Consider the following 24654-nt stretch of genomic DNA (forward strand, 5'->3'; position numbering starts at 1 on the left):
GCCCCACCCCTTCCCCACCCAGTTCCACCCCCCCCCCCGAGCATGCTGCACCCTCGCTCCTTCCCCCTCCTTCCAGCGCCTCCTGACGCCGTGAAACAGCTGATCTGTGGTAGGCGCTAGGAGGGATGGGGAGGCGCTAATCAGCGGGGCCCGCTGGCAGGCAGGAGGTGCTGGAGGGAGGAGAAGGTTCTGGTAGGGGGGCTGGAGCACCATTTTTTTCCCTGTAGGGGCTCCAGCCCCGGAGCAGGCAAGCAGCAAGCACATCACAAACACACACTACAGACAACAAACTTACCCCAAGGGTCACGTAATCGCTCCTCCTTCACCTGAGCACGAGGAAGAATTTGGGATTTAGCTGTGGATGGCCTGGAGGGAGACGTGTCTCCAAGAATAGCTCTGCACTGACAAGTCTCCTCTTCCAATATCAGACATTGCCCAAAGTCCAGTCTCTTTTCCCCTACCTGCATTAGTTGACTAGCTCTTAAATGTCTTTTTTTAAACACCCTTCTACTCATAATGGCTGTGAATATGACATCTACTGAGTGAGAGTTGTTTGTCCAGCAGTGGCCAAACCAACTTCTCTCTAACATGTTAGCAGTTAAATGGAACAAATAATTGTACAGCTGTACATGCACTTAAGGTGAGAGTGCTCAGCTGCAGCAAGACATTCTTATATTACAAAATTGCAAAACGTATGTACAGCTATCAGAAAGATTCAGATTGGACAGGTGGATTCTATTCTGTCACACACCAGCATATTTGAATGTCACTGGTGTTCAAATATGCATTTGTATAAAAAGCAAAGCTCTAGAAGTGGCCCTGCGCAGTGGATTCATGATGGCAGGAATCATAAACTGGTATGGCAGGGTCCTGAGTTGAGTGCACTTCTGATGCTACCTAACTTTTAAATTGACAGCATTATAGGTTATTTTATAGCAGCTCTCCAATTCAAACCTTATCTGCCTTTTCCAGACTGCTTTTAATGCTGTATATCTGCCAGGAGATTCTTCCTTCCTCATTCCATGTTTCATTGTTTCAACACCCCTCTACCTTTTCTTATTGTTCTTTCCTCACCAGTCCTCTGCTTTACTCTTCCATTTTCTTACCATTTTAAACAAAATAAAACAAAAAACCCTGTGGCTATCATGAGGATTTCAGAAACTTGTCTGGTCTGCAGTGTACCATGTGACCCTCGGAATGACCTATTAATACCAAAAAATCTTTACCTTGGAGGGAGGGATAAGTAACTTTTTTGTAGTTCCTGACATACTTGTTTGCTTTTATAGGTTAGCGTAAGATTACCGGATAGTCTTTTTGCATTTTTGCTGTGTGGCTTAGTTCCATGTCAATGCTTTAAATAGTTTGCTGACATGGAACTGAAAGAACCTTCTGTCTTTATAAATGTAGAAAAAATTTTACATCACTCTGTGGCAAGAAAAAAAAATGCAAGTGGCCATTTTAGCCTTGCTCCACACTTTCTTCTCAGACCCATTGCAGGAAAAAAAAAGTTTGGGACATGGCTTTGTTGTCTACCTTTATGCTTCTAGGTAAATGTTGATTAATTTTTTCTGAAACTGTCTTTCTTCTGTATAAATTGCTGCAGCACCATTATGTATGTTTTTAATATTCAAAACCATACCGAAAGAAATGGAAAGAATTTATTATTCAATGGTTTGATCGTTTAATGTTATACAGCATATGCTTTGTTCTGTGTGGACTGAAGTTTGTAATAATTTCATTTTCTGCAGTGTGTTGTTTTTTGTTCCTGTCAATCTCAACTGTATTCTTTTTATATACTCAAAATCTGTATAGAATTGCCTCCCTACAGTTATTCATCTAAGTATAATATTTGATTTTTTTAAATTATACTTTCTTTCCAAGGGGACTAGTTCTCATGTAGTCATGGATACAATTATCTTAAAGTGCCTGTTGTAATGAGTGCATCCATTGCTTAGAAACTATATGTCTAGTATTTATGTTCTGTGAACTCACTTTCTGGAGTTCATAAATTGTTCTGCAAAAACAAAAGAACAAATTAATCGGACCCTTTTTAGATTTAATGGGTCACATTTAAAATACAGTGAAGATAAAGCTATTCAAAGGAATCTTAGTGTTTAAAAAGTAGCTATTTTTTATTCATACACAAGATTTTCTCTGTTTGCTTAGCCCAAACTGTTTACATATTTTAAAATGTTTCCTCAGCTTCTGTAAAAGATCAACTTTTTTGTAATACACTCTTTTATATAAAAAGTCTATTTTTTGTTTAAATATCTCTAATGTGCAATTCAGATGTTTACAATGCTAATAAATTGAAAAATACGAAAACCTTGGGACAGATAGCTGGTACAAATTGTTTTAGCTCCATTGTCTTCAACCGAGTTACCCTGACTTATATTAGCTGAGAGTTTAGACCCTTTTCTCCCATTAACATTTTTGTTAATACAAAACACATTAGAATTCAGACATAAAGATTCCTAGACCATTGATTATGGTGGTGTTTTTTCTTCTACCATGTGGCCAGCCTCCTGCAATTCTCTTGGAGTTAACTGTGCAGAATGCCCATTTTTGGCACCTTTTTTATTTTTGACTGATATTTACCTACGTGTTCCTTTCTTTCATGTTTCAGACATTTTTTGGCTTGTCAGGACAACAGTCAGGGCTTCCTTGCTGTTGTATTTGGATGTTAATGTAAAATTCGTATATTGTACCTTGTTTCTATTACTCCTGACTTTTTAAAATATCCTTTAAAATAATTTTATACTACTGCTCCTCTAGTTTTAAACATTTTTTACAAGTTGTGAACTTTCTAAGCTATTTAAATTTCATCTCTGTTGTCAAGGTGTTTTTATAATAATGATATACATAGATCGTCTTTATAGCATAGTTTCAGTGTAGGTGAGGTTTCCAAAAACCTCAAAGAGTATACTTTAAATCTGCCTTTTATCAATTGCACTGACTTCTGGAAATGCTCAGATAGCAAATTAATTAAATATGTTGAAATTTTCATCTTACACTTTTGGGTCCCTCTCCTGACAAGAGAAATGCTTAAGTCCTGGCAGGATAAGGGCCTTATTCTAAAATACTGTTAATTGGGGCTCTAAATTTGAAAATGTGAGCACTGACAGAGAACTGACTGTACCACAGAGATACATTTAGCTCAGTTTCGTTTGATCCTGTACACCATGCATTATATTGATAGCACTAGAGGCTGAATTCATATAGTGTAAAAATAATTATAATATGTCATAGCCATTTATTGTAAGTAAAATACATTGTACAATAGAGATTTAACCTTATATCAGTTTACAGCAGAAAAATCAGCAAGAGATGGGACAACATTAGGTGGCCAACTCCATGAGTTACTTGCTGTAGCGATTCCTGTGACCCCATATTGCCATGGGCTTACTGGTCAATAACTGTGCTCGGGCAGAGACAGGGTTGGCACTGAGGAGTAGGAGTTTCAGTAAGGAGTACTGACAGTGAAAACTGCTGCTCTTCTAAGAGCTTTTAATAGCTGCTGCTTGTGGAGCAGAGATGAGGTGGCACAGTTGGAGAAATGAAATTTGTGTGCCAAGTATTGGGGAGTGGGGGAGGAGCAAGGCAGTGGGAGGAGGAGGGGGATGCATGCAAAGAAAGATTAGACAGCTAGGGAATAGACGAGTACAAGCAATGAAATCAAAAGGAAAAAAGGCACAATAATAAAGACATCAGGAAGAAAGGATGACAGAGAAAAGGCAGAAGGGGAGGGAAAAAAGAGAAGTTGAAAACAATTGAGAGAAATTCTGAGATTGCACAGGGCAAAGTGGGAGTGGATATTAATCATTTAGAGAGGGAGGGGGAGAATTGAAACTTTAAAAAAAGCCACAAACAGGTATTTAAATTACAGTATTTTTTATTGTTCACTTCTGACATTGGGTAAGTAGAAATAACCTTATTGTATACAGCCACTAGGAGTATAGAAATTGCTATACCAGATCAAACCCACATATGAATAGAACAGAACATAATATCCCAACTGAGGGCTTATATAATAGACTGATATAATGGAACTATAATATTTTCAGTGTTGTTTTCCTATCCCATTCCTTACACGTTCAGGAAAAAAGTCTGCTTTTTTGATCACTGCTACACATTGAACAGAAATTTAAATTAAAGTGTGTCCACATTAGTTTCCAGGGGTGATGCCTGAGTCTTTTTAACCTGAGTGCTTACAGTTAATTTAGACACCTCAATTTGTATGAGTCGTTCAGATCATTCCTTCCAATGTGCATTATTATCTTGTATTTGTCAAAACTGAATTCCATTTGCCGTCGGGCTGCTCATTTGGCTGATTTTGCTGGGTCCCTCCAAAGTTCTTAACAGTTTTCTCTGTCTTGACTAATCTAAATAATTTTGTGTCATCTGGAAATTTTGCCACTCAGCTGTTCACCCATTTCCATATAATTGATAAATGTATTAAGCAATACTAGTCCTTGTACAGAAACTTTGGACAGCCCATTGTCAACTGGTCTGTAAGTAAAACATTTGCTACCATCCAATCATGCAGAGTTGCAGCTGGTTTTCAGAGAATGCGTATTAGTTTTTGCAGTGTAGCCACTTGATTTTTAAATTCCCTCAGAACTCTTGGGTGTAGACCATGTGATCCTGGTGACTTGTTGCTCTTTAATTTATCAGTTGTTCCAGTACTAATTCTTTTGATACTTCAGTCTTTGGTAGTACCTCATCTTTGTTAACTGGATAGTGTAGGCCTGTGGCAGGTAATTCCCCCATATCCTCTGTGGTAAGGACTGATGTAAAGAAATAATTTTGTTTCTCTGCAATGACTTTATTTTCCTCTTTATTGCTCTCTTTTCTCCCTGATTCTGGCGTCCTGTTTCTAGTATACTTAAATATTTTTTTTTCTGCTTTAAGGGGTTACACATCATCTTTGTTATCTTATACTTAATAGTTTCAAAGCTAAGTTTAATGATTTTGACTTTTTTTTTTTTTTTTACTTTAGCTATAGTGTCACTGTGTTAGTTGTTGGTTTTCCCCCCAACTACCCACCAATGGATGTTGAACTTAATTATATTGTGTTCCCTATTAGTTACACCAACCCTGTACGTTACTTAGGGCTAAACTGATAAAAGTGTCTCCTGTTGTGTGCTCTGGAACTAGCTGTTCCAAAAAGCAACTAACTGCTTATAGCATTTGAAAGTTGTCTGTCTAAACCTTGTCTCCTTGGGACATTGGGTCAATTTACATGGGGATAATTGAAGTCCTCCATTAACTGTTTTATTAGGCATAGGAACTACTTTGATCTCCTTCAACAATGTGCATTTACAGAGGCTGGTAGTATAATCTTACTAGTATAATTAAGTGTATTCTTCTGATTTGAGATTTATAGCCATACAAATCCTACTGTAAGTTCCTTTCCACTCAGTCAGCAGTCCAAGAGACGTTGTCTAGACTAATGATAACTTATTAATATCTTTAAAAATATTTTAATGCAATATTTTAGAAGTCTCAGTGTGCAATAATCTTAATATGGGAGGACCTGAAAAAATGGACGTAGTGAGTAGGGAAATTCTGGAGGTGGCAATTGAGCCTTGAGAGTAGAATACCAACAGTTACCCCTTGCTACCCCAGAAAGTCCAAAGGTTCCATATTCATAGATTACGCCAACCCTAATTCTGTGGGTTTTCTTCCTTATAAATAAGTTTAAAAACACGAGTAGGTGAAATTTAGGGCCAGTCATCATAGATGTTGCCATGTCAGTAGCTGGAGCAGGAGGAGCACAGAATCTGAAAGACTTGAACTTTGGCTTTGGTGGATGAAGAGAAACCAATTTTAAACCTTCTTAATGTGTGTAGACTATAGTACCTTAATTATTTAAATCTATGTGTATATTCTGTTAATTACTTTGACTTGGACTCTTAAACGTTTTCTGTATTGGTTGCATTTTAGTACACCTTTTAAATACTTGGTATTGTTTCTCCCCACTTCTGCACCCAACACACCAGCCAACCCACAGAACAAATGTGCCTCTAAAATCAGTGCCCTTCACAGTCATGATGTGATTTGAGGAATTACCACAGACAGAAAATCAATAAACCTTTAGTTTTGAAATTAGTCTCCCCTCTTTGCAGTTGAAGACTAATGGGAACAATATGAACTACTTTCCCCATCATTTTCAATAAGAAAATCTTTCCCTCTTTGAAAGGAATATGTTGGCAGGGGCAAAGCCTTGAGAGTTCATTATTATGGCTGCAGTCTTTGAGGGCTTACTACATAAAATAGTCTTCAAACCTAGGCAATCTGAAGAGACTTTGTCAACTCAACTTTGTCCAAAATTTGGATTTTGTAGAAACAAGCTTTTGCAGATCCAAAGACCTATGAGAAATATTTCCATTTATTTTTTGTTTCACAATACAAGTTTGAGTTGACTTGTGTCTCTTTCAGTTTAGTGTGATACTGCCAAGGGCATTTTCACAACAACATTAATATTCACTTTTGTTGACTTTTTGTTTTTGTTTTAGTTGGGTAAATCCATAATAGTTAAACTAAGTAATTTTTTCTGTATATTTCTAAAATCCATATTTCTTACATTCTTGTGAAAGGGACACTGAGATGTTGTGGGCACCATGCATGATTTAATGTAATTTAGCTTTTTCTCATATATTTTAATGGCTTTTTCCAATTTAAAAAGTCTATAATCATTGAACTTGAAACTGAAATGCTGTACACAAATGAAGTCTAAAATTAGAATTCACTCATGTTGGATGATAGCACAAAGTGAATAAAAATTATTAGATATATTTTGACATCCTTATGAATATTTTATTGCACAAGTAAACAAAAAGTCTGGATGGGGGGAAGGGGGTCATATCTGAAAATTGTAAAATCAAAGTTTACTAAAAACATGTTACTTGAGTTTATCTATGAATTTTCGATAGGAGCCCTCCCAGGGCTGCAGAGGGACGCTGACTAGCACGAGCCTGGCTGCAGAGACAGCTTTCAAAGGGAAATGTCTAGGAATATGTGAGCCCACTGCAGCTAGCTTCACATATAAAACACTGCAGCTTTAGACTGCCAGTTGGACAGCAGTCACTGGTCCTCCGGTGAAAGTGCGTCCATGCAGATAGCTGATTGTCAAGAAGTGATCCTGCATGACAAGTAGTGGTTAGGCCATGCTTGATCCCTGGGCTGAGAAATACTCTGTGATATAAAAAATTACTTCAGCTGAATTTTTCTTATCACCTAACCATTCTGGTTGTGATTTTCCTGTGTTGTTTTTGCCATTCTCACTGTTTACTAGATCATAAATTAGGTAGATAAAACAATCAAAACTAAAATGTACTACTTTCTCCATACATTGTACTTTCCAAGGCCCCAGTCATCACTAAATACCTTAAATTGATGACCATTTGTACTGAAAATTTTCAGTGGGTTAAATTGTCCTATGTGTAAAACAAGATTGGCTGCCACTCACAAAAAGATGACATGTTGGAAGTGTAATAAGGGTACTTTAGACCTGTTCACTGGGTGTTCTTTCTGTACTACTGGCAGTCAAGACTTCTGATGTTTCCAAGGAGATGATGAAATATAAAGCCAACAATCTGTTGTCGTCTCCCTGTCTGAAGTAGTCTCCAGGCAGGCAACCAAAGCAACATTTCTAACTAAGATACTCTGTAGAGTCAAGTTTCTGACGTAAATGCTTGTGATATTTACTGTCAAGAGGGCCTAACAGAGTTAAAACTATCCTGAGCTATTAAATCTGACTTCAGAATAAGAAGAGTTGGGGAAATTCAGTCATTCCCATCCCCATAAAGAACAGACCAAAATCTGTTTTTCCCCTTTATATGGTGAAGTTCCTTTTCTAAATATTAGATTTCCTAAACTGTTTTCTCAGGTGCTTTTTATCAAGAAAAGTCCCAATAGTCCCATGGCTACAAGTTCCTTTACCAAGATGTGTGTCTCTTTTCTTTAGCAACTCCTGCCCGACCTCTCAGGGTCTATGCTGAAGAGTCAGGATATCAGCAATCATGGGAGATAATGACTCATGTCTCATCCACCGACTGTTGATATAGGTTTTTAAATTCCTAGTCCTGCTGCTGCTGTTATCATCCCATGGAAAAATCCAACAGAAGAAGCAGTTTCAAGGAAAAGAGTGCAAATGACAAAAAACAGTGACTCTTATGTCCAGATAGATTTCAGTGTCTTACTCTAAGGACTGCCTACACAAGAGAGCTCTTTAGAGGCTTCCTGATTTCATTATGTAACGGCATCAAAAATTGACAGAATGAACACAGAACCCAGTGGTCTAGTGTGACTGATTTTCATGGAAGTCCATTTCCTGGTAAAATAACCAATTTTTACAACTGAGTATTTTGCACATTATTAAAATAATAATATGGATGTAATGACCAGTATTAATTTACTACAAATGTTACTAATTTTATGTCTTTTAGTGCACTTAATCCCAGTCAACCCAGTCAAGGAAGATGGGCTGAACCCTAAGAGCCGAAAGAGAATAATGCCTGATCCTCTGACTGAACCCCCTGCAATTGATCCTATTTATGAAGCTCATGTTTACTGTAATGTTCCTAGCATAACTGAACGCAGCATGGAAGGTAGGCTGTCAGACATGGTGTAGGCAATTGACAGGGTTTATTTCATTATTAGGTCCTACATGTTGGCACTGGAAATGGTGATTTTAAGTGTGCATTGTAAATGCTTTAGAACTTGGAGCTAGCCACAAAAATCTTGACTGGCTGCTGAAATATATTCAGTTGCCAAAAATGCTCAATTCCTTCTTCCCCTCATTGTGTATTTTGATTTTGGAGTTGGTTGTTAAAAGAGATCTACAAAGGTTCTTCTGACAGATAAATTGTGTGTAAGATCCACAAAGAGACGGGGGGACAGGGAAAGAAAATATAGATTGTAGCTGTTGTTTAAAAATATTTAGCATTTTGTTGGAAACCGTGTAATCACGTCCTAGTGGTGTGAAATTTGAATGTTAATGCTGAAGTCTCAAAGTGGGACACAAGCAATTGGAGTGCTTCCCCAGAAATGACAGGTTAGGTTGGTGGGAACCATGGAAAGAGATAATGATGGGAGGGGAAAGCAGCCTCTATCTTTAGTTGAGGAAGACACTTTTTGGACTGCTCACCCCATAATATGGCACAAAGCATCTTAAATCACTTTACCTTTGTATCGTCCACTAATGTCAGTTAAGTGCTTATATCAGTCAGTCCCCTTAGAAAGTAAACCTAAGGTAAAGATAAAAAAACAATACTTTGATCCAAAGTAGTCCACATTTGGTGATTTTCTAGGCATGCTGGAAAAGTCATCTGCTGAATTGGGTTTTTGGAGAGGGCTGTGGGTATGCTTCCCAGAATGATTAAAGAAGGGGAGGAAAGGAGCTTTATGGTAGCAGAGTTTCTTTTTGAATAATTATTCTAACATTTCTGGGGTTCTATTGTAGTATTATGTGTTGGGCGCCTAGAGCCTTTATAGATGTCTTTTTATTATTTAAATTGAAATAAATACTACAAGACAAAGGACTGTCTCTACCCAATATTCTCTAAGCACTGAATACAATGTTGAAAAACAACAAATAATTAACAATAATGCATGCTTTTTTACTTGGAATAGTAGAATTGGAAAACATATGGAGAGGATTAAGATTGATGTTTAATTTTACTTCTTCCTTCCACATAGGTCATGCACCCCATTATTTTAAGCTCGTGTCTGTCCACGTGTTGATTCGCCATGGGGATAGATATCCACTTTATGCCATTCCCAAAACAAAAAGACCAGAGATCGACTGTACATTGGTGTCTAGAAGGTAAACGTCCTGGATTTTACCATTTCTCTCTCCATGTTGACATTTACTGTAACATTTCCAAATGTGTGAGAGCTGAGGCATGGTGCATGAACAAAATTAGAGAGAGAGAAATTACTTTCGTTGTTGTTATGCATCCAGTGTGTAAAACAGCTATCTGGGAATGGTTGATTGTCTCTTCACTCAGCCATGAACAGTTGTCCAAGTTTTATTATTAGTCATGTAGCAGTCTGTTGTTTTGCAGTCTCTTTTGCATGTCTACTGCTTGGATAAAGTTAGAGGGTCATTGAATTATCAAAAAATCCACTGTGTTAGCTACACTCAAAATAGTTTGTTTGTCATTGAAAAGATGGCTTCTATCATAGCAGGCCCTGTGCATTAAGATGCTATTTAATCTCTTCATTTGGTCCTTAAAAATATAAAAATCAAATGATATAATAGTGCACAGATGAATATGAATATTTTTCACACAGATTATATTAATGAAGCATTTTGGTTGGGATTAATTGGACAAAATTGTAGAAATTCCAAGTTATGGTTCTTACAACTGTAATCCAGCTCACTCATCCATGTATAGGTTTTGTATTAACATATATTAATATTAAGATAAATGCCTTAGTTTTAATGGCCAATTTGTTGTCATTTTGTGTGAGATTCATAGTTTCAATTTCTTGAATTTGGAGCATTTTAACCCTAATATATTAAAAGACAATTCAGATGATTTTTCAAAGTGACAGAATCATAGACTTCTTTAAAAAAAATCTACTTTAAAAATTAAGATATTTAGCGAAAGTAATAAAATGTAATAAGATTTCATTAAGGAGGCCATTTCCTGGATCCAGACGGGAAATTGAACTGAAGATGGTGGTAACTCTTCAATTGATTTAATTGGTAAAACAATTGACTTTGACTGCTGTTTGTAGGTAAGGTTCAACATGTATTTAATCATTCTTGAGGGGGGTGGATAAGTGGAGCTTAGTTTTACATTATCTTGGGTACTTGTAGGCAGATGTGATTAGCACTTGAGGAGAGATACTACCCCTGAGTACTAGGGCAGCGATAATGTCCTCGTTCACAACTACAGGTTGAATTGGTAGTTGAAAGTGCTGTTGGTATGTAAACTGAATGTGTCATTCCTATTCTGCAGTAATTTTACTTTGTTCATTGTACTTCTTGGTAGAGAAGCTTCCTTGGTTAGTTTTATTGCTGGAATAAATAAAGTTCTGCTGGTTTGCAGCGCTCAGCATACTTTCTGCTGTGAGCATTGAATATGTTTTGCCCCCATTCACATAAGTATTTGAACAGAATTCAGCATGGTTGAGGATGGCATGTGTCATGGGGGCCATTTGTGACCCATCTGGAGTCAAACAGCTGCCCACTTAGTGTTGGTACCTACAGTCTCAGACTGAACTTACACCCAATTGCTGGTAAGTCTCTAGGCCTTTAGTCTGATTGATATATCTCACTGTAAACATCTTGTTTGTGACCCAGCTCCCTGACTGTCTCCTCTGAGTGGCCTCACACAAAGCATTTTCACATGTTCTCTCCTCCTCCTAAGTCAACTAGGATTTTCCAGGATTTTCCTACAAGCTGGCTCCTCTCTCTGCTGGGAGCAAGTCTGACTGCTGTGAACTCCCATTAGGTCCCTTTCATCCCTATCCCTCTTCTTAGCTTACAGCAGCCTCAAAGCCTTGTGTGCTGTCCTGCTTCTTTTTTGAGGTAACCATTACCCCAGCAAACTCCAGAGCACCATTTCCTTGCCACTTCCTCACTCTGATAGCTTGGTTTAAGCAAAGATAATTTTCCTAGCCTTTCACTTTGACCATGTTACCGCTTTGCATCCCCCTGCTGGCTCCCCCTTCAGTCGCATCATACAAAAGCTACTTGTCTTCACTTTCAAGGCCCTTAACAATTTACCTCCATCCTACTTCTCATCTACCATTCACAGTTGAGATGTCACTGCCCACCTCCAGTCGGCCCACTATGCCAACCTCCATCATGCACTACTTAAATTTTCAAACAATCACCTATCTATTTCTCCCATTCTGCCTCTCAGTTTTGGGAGGAGCTCCCTGTAAACATCAACGAAACTACTTAATTATCCTCCTTAAAACGTTCTCCTTTTCTGTGATGCCTACAAAAAACTTGACAGTGGTTAGAGACCACTGCCTGTCATGCTGACTAGTATTGTTTCCTTGTACTCCCCATCTGTCTGTATCCATCTGGGGGTCTCTTGACTTATACACCTCTACCTCGATATAACGCTGTCCTCGAGAGCCAAAAAATCTTACTGCGTTATAGGTGAAACCGCGTTATATCCAACTTGGTTTGATCCGCCGGAGTGCACAGCCCCGCCCCCCCGGAGTGCTGCTTTACCGCTTTATATCCAAATTTGTGTTATATTGGGTCGCATTATATCAGGGTAGAGGTGTACTGTAAATTTGGGGTAGGGACTGTCTTTTTATTTTGTGTCTGTACAGCGCCTAACACAGTGGGGTCTTGGTGTATGATTAAGGCTATGAGGCATTACAGTAATACAGATAATAAAGCTTATGATTAGCATGTTATGTTTAAATAAAAATATCCTATTCTGATACCAGTTCAGAGCAGCACATATTCTTAGGGATTATCTATCTTCATCTGCAAATCCTGGGCTACATCTGCTTATAAAGAACCAAAACCAATTTAATTGAATATCTAGACTAGATACAGTGCCTCTTTCAAATTTTAAAAACCTCTTGTCCCTTATCTAAATGAAGCATTAGAGATTGACTGCTTTTTCCACATCAATAGGAAAGAATTTCCATCTCAGTTAATCAAATCTCCTTTCCTGCATGATAACAGTAAATTGCAATCTCTGTTCAGTGAGTTCAGATCCAGCCTCTGCTATAGAAATTTTGAAACTTCTAAAAATATTTATATTCCACATGTATAAGTTACCTTTGATTTTCATTTCTTAACATTTATCCTTAGTGTCGAAGAGATAAATAATACTTTTTCTTCAGTTTAGTTTCTTTTTGCATTGAATATCTTTTTTGGGTGGGGTGAGTGGGGGGAGATTGCACATCTGTCATTTTAATTTGAGCTCTTTGAGGTAAACAGATACAATGTCACTATTCAAAAATGACTATTTACCAACAGTTACCCCACAGTGCTATTTGAGATGCCAGGGTCAAAGCCAAAGTAAAAAAGAAAAATATAGTATGTCAGTTACCTCTGTGTAATAAATATTTTAATGACAACCACTTAATTTGAATGCTTGGTGCTTTTATTTCACATTATACGGCTGCCTACAGCCTAGCACTTCCACTGGTTGCAGGCCCAATTCCGGTTGCAGACATTCTCTGAGTGTTGCCGCTACTTTTGGCAGCAACATTTGTTCTTTTTTACTTTAGGTAGTGCTCAGTGATATGAGAGGTGCAGTATGGAAGAATCAAAAGTGGACATTAGAAACATACAGTATAAAAAGACTTCACCCTAGTTTGTTTGTTTTTTATTTATACTGTACTTGAGTCATTGGTGGTGATTGAGTTCCCAAAAGACACAATTTTCCCCAGTGAACATTCTGAGGTTACGTCTACACTCAAAACCCGCAGGAGCAAGTCTCAGAGCCTGGGTCTACAGACTTGGGCCCACGCTACGGTGCTAATAACAGCTGTGTAGATGTTCTGGCTCAGTCTCTGAAACCCACCCTTTCCCAGGGCTTCAGAGCCCGAGTCTGAATATCCACACAGCTGTTCTTAACACTGTAGCCTGACCCAGGCTCTGAGACTCGCTGCCACAAGTTTTGAAATGTAGTATAGACGTACCCTCAAAATTTTGAAAGCTGAAAGTAAAAACAAAAAATGAATGCCCAACATAAATATCCTTTTCTAACAGTCTGTAGTTTGCTATGCATATTGATTACCTAAGACAGAATGAATAGGTGCAATATATTTTTGTTAATTATTTCTTCAGATATATTTGTCCTTCTGTAAAGTTGGGACCACAGTCCATGGTGAGGGGCGTTGAGGTCAATGTATCCAAAGCAACGTACAAGAGCTAAGTGTTATTAAGTAATGTCTTGCAAAACTTCTTTGTCTTTCTCTTTCTTTCTTCACTGGGACAGGTTTGTGGGCCAGAACAGCAGAGAATTTGACTACAAATCTCATTTGGACCAGGGCTGGGTTTTTGTAAGGTTTCCAGTACTTCCTAGCAATTACTAGAGTTCCAGATAGCCTCATGAAACTGCCAAATGCAATGAAAATTAAACCTTTCCTAACCTGAAAATAGATGCAGTTTAATATAAGGAGTAGGAGAAGTTAGTTCATTATTTGACATAGTTCTCACATCCTGGTTATATGTATAAAAATATTTCTTGTAAAACAATTTTTCCCTGATACTGTATGTCACCATTGAGGACAACTCCACCTGTGTTTTCTCTCAGTGGTCCAGCAAGCGCGCCTACTCTCAGGCTTCCAGCTCCCCAGCCATTGCCTTTTTTTGGGCGAAGACCACATCTCACTCCCTTCTGACTGGAATATGTCCTGGCTGCACAGTTCCCTGCCTACACTGTGTTAATACTAGCAATTTTCACTGTCTTATAGCAAAGAAACAGTTATAGAAAAGATCATGGGCAGAAATTTTGGGAAAACAAATTACTTGCACACCCTCACTTTGAAAGGGAACATGAGTATTAATCTCTTTGGCTGTGATTTATCACTGGTATAATCAAGGGTTAGGGCAGTCAGATGTGATGCTGGCCACATCACTCCCTTGTGTACTGTTGGCTGTGAAACTGATGTGCTTTAACTGCATCAGTCCTGTGAGCCATTGGCTTGTGGGTACTTTGACTTTGATAGTCAAGAGTCAATTTAGTTTAATGCACACACATTTTTTCAGGAAATTTAACTTTTATCTTGTTAAAACATGGAATATTGTATGAAAAGTGCATGCTATTTTGTGAAAAATGTCTGATATAATGTTCAGAAAAATATTTGGCTGTGTACAGGTTCAAATATGTACTGTTACTGTGTTTAGAAAGTTAGATACAGTTTAAAATTGCATAGTATTATTTACCCCTAATATGTTACATTTTTGAAACATGTCACAGTGAATTATTACAATGAAACTTAAGGGGCCCATGGATACTGTATTGAATCCACAAAAAAGCAGAGATCTGTCTTGACCAATAGTTCTGTTAATTTGCTCCATCCAGTTCTGAGATGTTAGAGTGTAAAACTTAGGTAAAAGGTCCGATTAATCAATCAGGATTCTAATCACTTATCTATGCGGGCAAAGTTAGGTAAGTATGGATTGATCCATTCTAAAATTTTTCCATGTAGTTAGACAGTCAGTTTCCAATATCTCAAACATTATGCCCTAAGCATTTATTTATTTTAGTCAGATAATTTGTAGTGTAAAAAAACTTGTTGTTTGAGGATATGTCAGACCAAAATCCACTGTTCGTGAGCACGTGCCGCCTTCATATGAGTTTGGCTTCTTTTGAATAGCAGAGTTTGGTGGGACCGGGCACATGCTCTGTGTTTCCCCACCCCGTTCTCCCGTGCCAGGGCATAAAAGGCAAAGAAGTCCTCTCTGTTCCTCTTTGCACCTTTGGCAGCAAGATGGAACCCAGCAAGCATCCGACTTGTTGCTACTCTTCTTAGAGACTACAGTCAGTTTTTTTTTTTTTCAACTACTCTCAGTTAAGAAAAGTTAATCTTCACACTTCCATTTCCTTAAATTGGACATAACAAAATAAAGCAGCAAGCATTGGTCACTTCCTCCTCTATATATGCCCTAGTAAGTGGAGGGAGATGCTTTGTGCCAAGAGCTATACCTCACGGCAGACTCAAACTGTCGGGCAAACCTGCCCGTCTTGTGACGCACTGATTCACATCAAAGGCGAACATAGTTAGTGCCTTTCTTGCCTAGGGGAGAATCACATCCCAGGTAGATGCTCTGTGTGAAAATCCTTCTCTAGGTTCCGCAAATCCAGGGATGCTCAGCTCAAGTTACGTCTGCAAGAGCAGTCCACACGGGTCACTTTGGACTCTGATGTGATGGTTTCTACAAGAGTGTAGCTGGAAAAGTCACCGTTGGCCAGCGCTTCCTTGAGCATATGCCATGCTCTGGGATCAGAAAGTGAAAGGAAGGCAAAGAGGATACCCGAAAAGCCAGCACTGGTGTATTTGATGCTCATGACCCGTGGCATCAGTGAAATCTTTACCGTGATGAACCAGGGGACATCCAGACTAATGAGCAGCTATGTCACCCCTACCCTGCAGCCTTGGGTGCCTTATAATGCCTTGCTGAAGTAGCTTCCAACTGAGCTGGTCACAAACAGCCTTCCAGTATGCAAGCCATACCCTGAGTGTCTGTGTCTAACTGCAGCCTTCCAGCCACACTTGGTTTACACTCTACGGGTACGTCTACACTACGGGATTAATCCGAATTTACAGAATTCGAATTTTGGAAACAGATTGTATAAAGTCGAATGTATGCGGCCACACTAAGCACATTAATTCGGCAGTGTGGGTCCATGTACCGGGGCTAGCGTCGATTTCCGGAGCGTTGCACTGTGGGTAGTTATCCCATAGTTATCCCATAGTTCCCAGAGTCTCCCCCGCCCATTGGAATTCTGGGTTGAGATCCCAGAGCCTGATGGGGCAAAAAACATTGTCGCAGGTGGTTCTGGGTACAGCCTCACCCCTCCCTCCATGAAAGCAACGGCAGACAACCGTTTCATGCCTTTTTTCCTGGGTGAACACTGCAGACGCCATACCACGGCAAGCATGGAGCCCGCTCAGCTCAAGACAGCAGTCATGAACATTATCGTGCAGTTTATGCTGAACCAGGACCAGAAAAATGAGGCGAGGAGGCGGCGACGGCAGCGCGGCGACGAGAGTGATGAGGACATGGACATGGACACAGAATTCTCTCAAACCGCGGGTCCTGGCGCTTTGGAGATCATGTTGTTGATGGGGCAGGTTCTATCCGTGGAACGCCGATTCTGGGCCCGGGAAACAAGCACAGACTGGTGGGACCGCATAGTGTTGCAGGTCTGGGACGATTCCCAGTGGCTGCGGAACTTTCGTATGCGTAAGAGCACTTTCATGGAACTTTGTGACTTGCTTTCCCCTGCCCTGAAGCGCCAGAATACCAGGATGAGAGCAGCCCTCACAGTTGAGAAGCGAGTGGCGATAGCCCTGTGGAAGCTTGCAACGCCAGACAGCTACCGGTCAGTCGGGAATCAATTTGGAGTGGGCAAATCTACTGTGGGGGCTGCTGTCGTGCAAGTAGCCAAAGCAATCATTGAGCTGCTGCTACGAAAGGTAGTGACTCTGGGGAATGTGCAGGTCATAGTGGATGGCTTTGCTGCAATGGGATTCCCTAACTGTGGTGGGGTGATAGATGGAACCCATATCCCTATCTTGGCACCGGAGCACCGGGGTACCCAGTACATAAACCGCAAGGGTTACTTTTCAATGGTGCTGCAAGCACTGGTGGATCACAGGGGACGTTTCACCAACATCAACATGGGCTGGCCGGGAAGGGTTCATGACCTCGCGTCTTCAGAAACACTACTCTGTTTAAACGGCTGCAGCAAGGGACTTCCTTCCCGGACCAAAAATAACCGTTGGGGATGTTGAAATGTCTATAGTTATCCTTGGGGACCCAGCCTACCCCTTAATGCCATGGCTCATGAAGCCATACACAGGCAGCCTGGACAGGAGTCAGGAGCTGTTCAACTACAGGCTGAGCAAATGCAGAATGGTGGTAGAATGTGCATTTGGCCGTTTAAAAGGTCGCTGGCGCATGTTACTGACTCGCTCAGACCTCAGCCAAACCAATATCCCCATTGTTATTGCTGCTTGCTGTGTGCTCCACAATCTCTGTGAGAGTAAGGGGGAGACCTTTATGGCGGGGTGGGAGGCTGAGGCAAATCGCCTGGCTGCTGATTTTTTCAAAAGTTTTGGCATTTCGTCTTTTCGAACTAAGTTCTGCTAGCACTGAATCCTCTCCCCATATAGCGATCAGATCCAGTACCTCCCGTACGGTCCATGCTGGTGCTCTTTTTCAATTATCGGCCTGCATGGTTACCTGTGCTGATGAGCTCTCTGTGGTCACCTGTGCTCTCCTGTGCCGGGCAAACGGGAAATGAAATTCAAATGTTCGCGGGGCTTTTCCTGTCTACCTGGCCAGTGCATCTGAGTTCAGATTGCTGTCCAGAGCGGTCACAATGGTGCACTGTGGGATAGCTTCCGGAGGCCAATACCATCGAATTGCGGCCACACTAACCCTAATTCGAAATGACAATATCGATTTTGGCGCTACTCCGCTCGTCGGGGAGGAGTACCGAAATTGATTTTAAGAGCCCTTTATTTTGAAAGAAATGGCTTCGTTGTGCGGACGGGTGCAGGGTTAATTCGATTTAACGCTGCTAAATTTGAATTAAATTCATAGTGTAGACCAGGCCTTAAACCAGAAGAGCTTCAGGTGCTTGTAACTGAACCTTCCAGAATGATAAGGTGGTGCTGAAATATCACCCAAAATTCATCGGCAGGTGGTTTTAGAATTTCATGTCCATCAGTCAAGCTACTGTCTTCTTCTCTAAGCCACACTTTGCACCAGAAGAGAGGATATTGCACACTCTGGGTGTTTCCCGGACCTTACTTTATTACATCAGCAGAACAAAACAGTTCAGACTGTCCCGCTGGTTGTATCCGGCAATAGAGCTTTTTTTTTTTTTTTTTTTTGAATGGTCAGGCCATCTGGTCACAGATGTGATCGAAACGGATAACACAGTGTATCTCATTGTGTAACCAGTTAGCTGGTGTACTTCTCCCACTAAACATTGCAGTTCACTCCACCAGAACACAAGTCCCGTTGTCTGCCTGCTTCAGAAATGTACTAATATCAGAAACCTATGAAGCAGCACCATGGATTAACCCACTATGCCTTTGAGATAGCCGCCTGGTCAGATGTGAAGTTCAGGAGAGCTATACTGCAATCTCTGTTTAACTGATGTGTCCCAGGCTCCTCATCCCACCCTCTGGAGATGATACTGCTCGCCAGTCACTACAGTGGGATCCACACTTACACATAATCTAAGAAGAAACTGGTTCTTTGAGTTGGTGTCCAAGTGCATCCTACAATCCACTCACCATCCTTGCTTTTCAGAGTCCTCAGCAACACTGACTTTGAAATTGGAGGGTGCTGAGGGAGAGCCACAGCCTGCTCACTGTTTAAGCCCTTGCATGGGAGCATGAGGAGACACAGGGCACATGCACAGCCCCGACAAACGCTGCTGTCCAAAAGATTCCAACCTTGCATATGAGGCGTGTGCACATACAGTGGGATCCACACTGATTCCAATATCTCAAAGAGCCACAATTACTGTCAAGTAAGTAACTGTCCTTTTGTTCTTCTTGCAATACAGTGGTGAGTTCAGGACAGAGGGGCAATGAATATAGTTCACTTTAACTTTAGCATTTGTAACTGTGTGTTTGTTTGCAGGAACAGGGCATACATTCTGACAGGACAGTGCCAATTCTTCAGTGCCTTCACTGAATATGTTCCACAGCAAAATGGTAGAGTATTTATCTATGGCCATAAACCATATATTATAACAGCATTTTTTTTAAAAAAATCTGTTTCCTGGTTGTGGCTCCCATAGTAATAAACATGAAAAGGCTAACCCTCCAAATGTGGTGGTCAGTGACCTTTTACAATTTCTGAAAACTTTCTTCTGTTACCACCCCTGCCATTTTTCTTATCCTCTCACGCTGCTTCTGTCACTGAAGCACTTATTTGGTCAAACAACTAATAATCTACAGCATCCTACCTAGAGGGGTCTTCATTCAGTGGGCGGTATGGACGCTAATAGAGAACATTGGTCAGCACTCTCCACAAATCAAACTTACTGTGTGAATTAGATCATGTACAGTTGAGATTTCTCCCAGACTTTGGTCTTTTGCATGCCACCAAATAACTCTATCACTGGGCTGAGCAGGCAATTAATTTCTCTAACAAGATGAACCAGGAGCAAATTGCTAATTGCTAAGATAGGATTTTTAATTATCTGTCTCTAGGGAGTGAGATATTTCCTTTGGAAAATGAGACATAATTCAAATCCACTTAGAGATCGTAAAGGGTCTGATCTTTTCATCTCAGAGAATGTCGGCTATGTTATAATATATACAAGAAAGCACCTTTGCAAAGATAACTGGAAATGATGATGTTGGGTGACTAGATTTATTTCTCTGGATTACAGGGGGATATGAGACTTCAGTTTGATATTTTAAAGAGAAGTCAAGGTTGATGGATGGCTAAAAAAGGCATCTGCAGTTCCTTGTCTTTACTTTAAAATACTGTGCAAAAGTCACAGCTTTTTTTAAACGGTTTACTCCCTCTTAGTGGGACTGCTCAGTGGAATTGCTTAAATAAAAGAGAGAGAGCTTTTCACCTGAAGGCTACTAGCTCAGTCTACCCAGGGACCTGAACCTGCAGTCCGATCTATGCAGGCAGACCCCTGCACTCCTGTGGAGCCTAAAGCTGAATTAAAATAAAAAAACTATTTAAAATTGTAATCTGTGTTAAGACCAAAACTAATTATAATCTATTAAAATCATGCAAATTAAATAAAAAGTAAAACTAATTGGTACATGTTTGCTGCCAGGTTTTAAAGAAATTTCCCACCAGTTCAGCGGTTTGAGTCATTGGGTATGTCTACACTACAGGATTAATCCGAATTTATCTAATTCGAATTTAGGAAACCGATTTTATAAATTCGAATGTATTCGGCCACACTAGGCACCATTAATTCGGTGGTGTGCGTCCAAGCTACCATAGTAGCATCGATTTCCAGAGCGTTGCATTGTGGGTAGCCAATAACATCTAATTGCCAATAACATCGATTTGCGGCCACACTAACCTTAATTCGGATTAACAATACCGATTTTGACGCTACTCCTCTCGTCGAGGAGGAGTACAGAAATCGAATTAAAGGGCTCTTTAATTCGAATTAAATGGCTTCGTTGTGTGGACGGGTCAAGCGTTAATTCGAATTAAAAGCAGCTAAATCCGAATTAAAGTCGTAGTGTAGACCAGGCCCTAGGCTAAGCACCTGGAATCAGAGTTAGTTGAAGTGAAACCAGGTTTGCCACCAGTAGTCTCTTCTGCAGGTGTAGAGAGAGTATTTTCTTCATTTCAGTTTATTCCACTGGTTCAGTTCATTGACTAGTTCATTCAAAATTAAGAAATCAGTTAGGCATTGAAAAGGCAGGAAAGCTTGTTTTTCCCTTTCAGTCTATGAATAGAAATTAAGTGTGAGAGGATGAGATCTACTAGTTCCAAAATCCTGAAGGACAAGGGGACCAGAAACGACCAGTTAAATTAACCAACTACATATAATACTTCATTTGTTTAATAAATCAGTTTTAAATGCAAAACATAGCTTGATAAACATTTTAGTGTAACTTTTAATTTAGTTTTATTTAGCAAAAATGTATTAAATGATGTTTTTGTGTATTTTTAATTGCATTTGAATTTCCATCCAAATGGAGCTTGACACAAATCACAAGTAAAAAATTAATAATCTTGTAAATAAGATATGTAGTGTTCACCTTTTTCTAACAAAAATTAAAAATCAGTGTAAGGATAAGTTAAGCTTATATACTTGCTTAAATAAATGAGCGTAGATGTAGTATATATCTTCCTGGTCAGCAAAAAGAAACACCAAATTTAGTGTAAAGGTTATGCTTAGTTGTGAATCAATGTGTTTTAATGGTTACCAGTCAATGCAAATCATGCTTTCTTCAGGAAGATAAAAAGTACAAAAACAAAACATGATTAAAGTTAACTAGATAAATCAAGGTTTTCTGCTTGCTAATTTAAATCGTAATTTAATTCAGTAATTTAAATCACTGATATAAATCAGTCCACTCTGTGGAGCCCCTTTGTGCTAGCAGGATTCTGTATGGATGTAAGGGTTCTTTACTATGGATCAGATTGTAGGAAAAGGGTGTAGGTCAGTAATGACTGAAAATAATTACTGTTTGATGGCTATTTGATTCTTCTGCCTGTGATCTCAGTCTGTACTGTAGTAGAAAGGAGTTTGTATCATGAAAACTACCCATAAAATTTAACTGGCTGGTAACTCTGCGGGCATTCTCAGCAGAATGTCCAGGTCAGAGAGTTAATGGTTTTACAATTCAAGAGTCCTCTTACCTCTGGTCCCTCTAAGGCAAGGTGGAAGGCATTGCAGTCTGAGGAAGCTTGCCCATGCCTGTTATTAATTTGTGGATTAATAGAATGTCAGTCTTCAGATGTGTGTATCCACCACCTTTCATAGCCACTAAAAATGAGAACTTATCTAAAATTGAAACACTGTCTCTCATGGGAACAATCCTCTTGTAAATTAAAACCCTGCCTGCGAGAAGAGTGCAGCAGTCAGTGAAGGGGACAGCTTGAGGTGCATATGCCATAGTTTTCAAGGCTTGGCAGAGGTGGATCCCTTAGGTAAAAACACTGGCATTTTTAATTTTGCTGCCATCATTTTGGATGGTATATTGTTTTAATGTCAGGAGGATTTTAGTGTTTTTTGCCTGTCAGCCTTGAGTTCCATTATGACTCTATATTGGCTTTTAATTGCAAATTTGTAATCAGAATATTAAAATATATATAATTGGCACATTTTTGAACTGTAGGTTTGTTGCTATTGAATAATTAATCTGAGGTGTCTAATTAATATTTCAATTTGTTTAAACTGCTTGGACTTTACTTTCTGATAAGTATGCCATTCAGATTCAGTCCATTCATTGTTTGATATTAGTATTCTGCTGATGAAATTCATTAATTACACAGATTATGCCACAGCCTGATGGACTTTTAATAGATATGTAAAATAGCTTTGCTTGGGCTTTGTGAATTACGGATTGAGTCATATACATATACTGTGGGATGAATAGAAGAAAAATGGATGAAATGCTTTGGAGATTTCTTTTGTCTGTAACTTCAATTAATATTTTTACTATTTTCAACATTCAGAGTGCAAATTTCCAGAGGGAACTTAAAAACACATTTTTCTGTATGAGAAGAATTATTTTTTATGCTTTTGATCCAAATTTTTCCATAGTACTAGTTGTTCCTAAAAATAAAGTAACTATTTTGTCATGTTTTTCTCCCTCTGTAACAAATACTTGATTATAGTGTGACAAACACATACAAAATAGAGAACATCAGTTTACTAAAATAAGTTGTATTTAGAAAAATGTAATCGGAAGAGATTAAAACCATTACAGAAGAATGTTCCAGTTTGATAGCATGCTGGTTTAATTGACAAGCGCTTGTGAGGTATTGATGTGACTAAGTTAAATAACAATATTTGAGTTTTGGGTATGTCTCATGCACAAGTGGGTGCAACTCCACTTACTTCAGAAGGCCTGTATCTGCTTACAGTAGCAGGGAATTTGGTCTGTGGTCTTTAAGGCTGCTGTGCTCTCACCAGTGCTAGAAGGCATGGCTGTAACAGTACACTCATGCTCCATTGCTGTCACCAGTGTAGCTCTCAAAGGGTAGTGCAGTGTTGGGAGAATTTAACAGAAAAAATAACAGCAGAGTCCTCTCAAAATAAGGTGCAGAGGCTGTCAAGAATTATGCTAAATCTTATTTAGAAGCTGACCCACTTATCCTATAAACCACATGGCAGAAGCATATGGGAAGGCTAGAAAGTGGGAGTACTTCTACAAAAATAGTTAAAGGCTGAAAAGTACTAATTTTTGGGGAGTCCTGCCCAGTGACATGAGAGTTTGTCCTGTGAAAGTGAAAGTTGCTACATTTTAGTGAGTAAATAAGGCTAAACTGTATTGTGTTTCTGTTCAAAGCTCTTTATGCAGATTAGGATAATTTATTAATCCTATATCCCTGGCCATTCATTTGTCTTCCAAAGAGGGAAATAATCCAGTCCCTCAATCCATAGCTATTTGACTGCTCAGAAGTTGACATCAGGCTTGCATAAAAATGTATGTGATTCCCTTGTGGAGTTATAAAATCACCTAAACTCAGTAAGCATAAGAAAAACTGAACTTAGTTTCAGTATAACTGTGAGCCAGAATATATTAAAATACAAATACAATAAGCTGGTGTAAAGCAGCAGTTCTCAAACTGTGGGTCTGAACCCCAAAGTGGGACTCCTCTCCCTGCACCGGAGGCTCGGGCTGGCTCAGGCTTCGGTCCACCCTCCTGAGGGCGCATAGTAATTTTTATTGTCCAAAGTGGGTTGCGGTGCAATGAAGTTTGAGAACCCCTGGTATGAAGGGATACTCCTGGGGGAATTCAGCAACAAAAAATTACGTGCACAATATTTTCAAATTCTGCATATTTTATTTGACAAAATAACACAATATTCACGCCAATTTCAATTATTTTTGGTCATTTATTTCAAAATACCTGTCAGCAAGTAGGTCTGTAACAATACAGACAACAAAAAAGATTCAGGAAATGTTTTTTTGACAAATAAATTCCTTACTAGGCATATTAACTCTGATGATGATTCATTTAAACTACAGTACAGAACCATATGTCCTGCACCTTTCAGAAGCAGTGCAAAGGCTTAGGGGAGTCATGGGGTAATGGAGGAGCTGAGGGAGAGGGAAGTAATTGCTGGGAAGGAGCCTGGGTGTGAATTTGGAGGGTTGTTGGGTATAGTATGGCAAAAGTATGAAACGAGTTTTTTTGAGGGGCGGGGAGGGATTGTTAGGGAGGTTCCCCCATGAAGATCCTGTGTGACCCCTAGCCTCTCCCATTTAGTCTCCTTTCACCCCCCACTCAGACATCCACTCCCC

General features: G+C 39.5%; 1 protein-coding gene across 1 annotated transcript in view; it reads left to right on the top strand.

Moving 5' to 3' along the window:
• The window catches only part of PXYLP1 (2-phosphoxylose phosphatase 1), an 83458-nt gene that overhangs the window by 39640 nt on the left and 19164 nt on the right, over positions 1-24654 (top strand). Inside the window, exons 3-4 of the mRNA XM_065411145.1 lie at positions 8451-8612; positions 9703-9829. Of these exons, the coding sequence (XP_065267217.1) occupies positions 8451-8612; positions 9703-9829 (289 nt within the window). The remainder of the gene's footprint in view (positions 1-8450; positions 8613-9702; positions 9830-24654) is intronic.

The sequence above is a fragment of the Emys orbicularis genome, chromosome 9 (genome assembly GCF_028017835.1).
Source record: "Emys orbicularis isolate rEmyOrb1 chromosome 9, rEmyOrb1.hap1, whole genome shotgun sequence".
Lineage (NCBI taxonomy): Eukaryota > Metazoa > Chordata > Testudines > Emydidae > Emys > Emys orbicularis.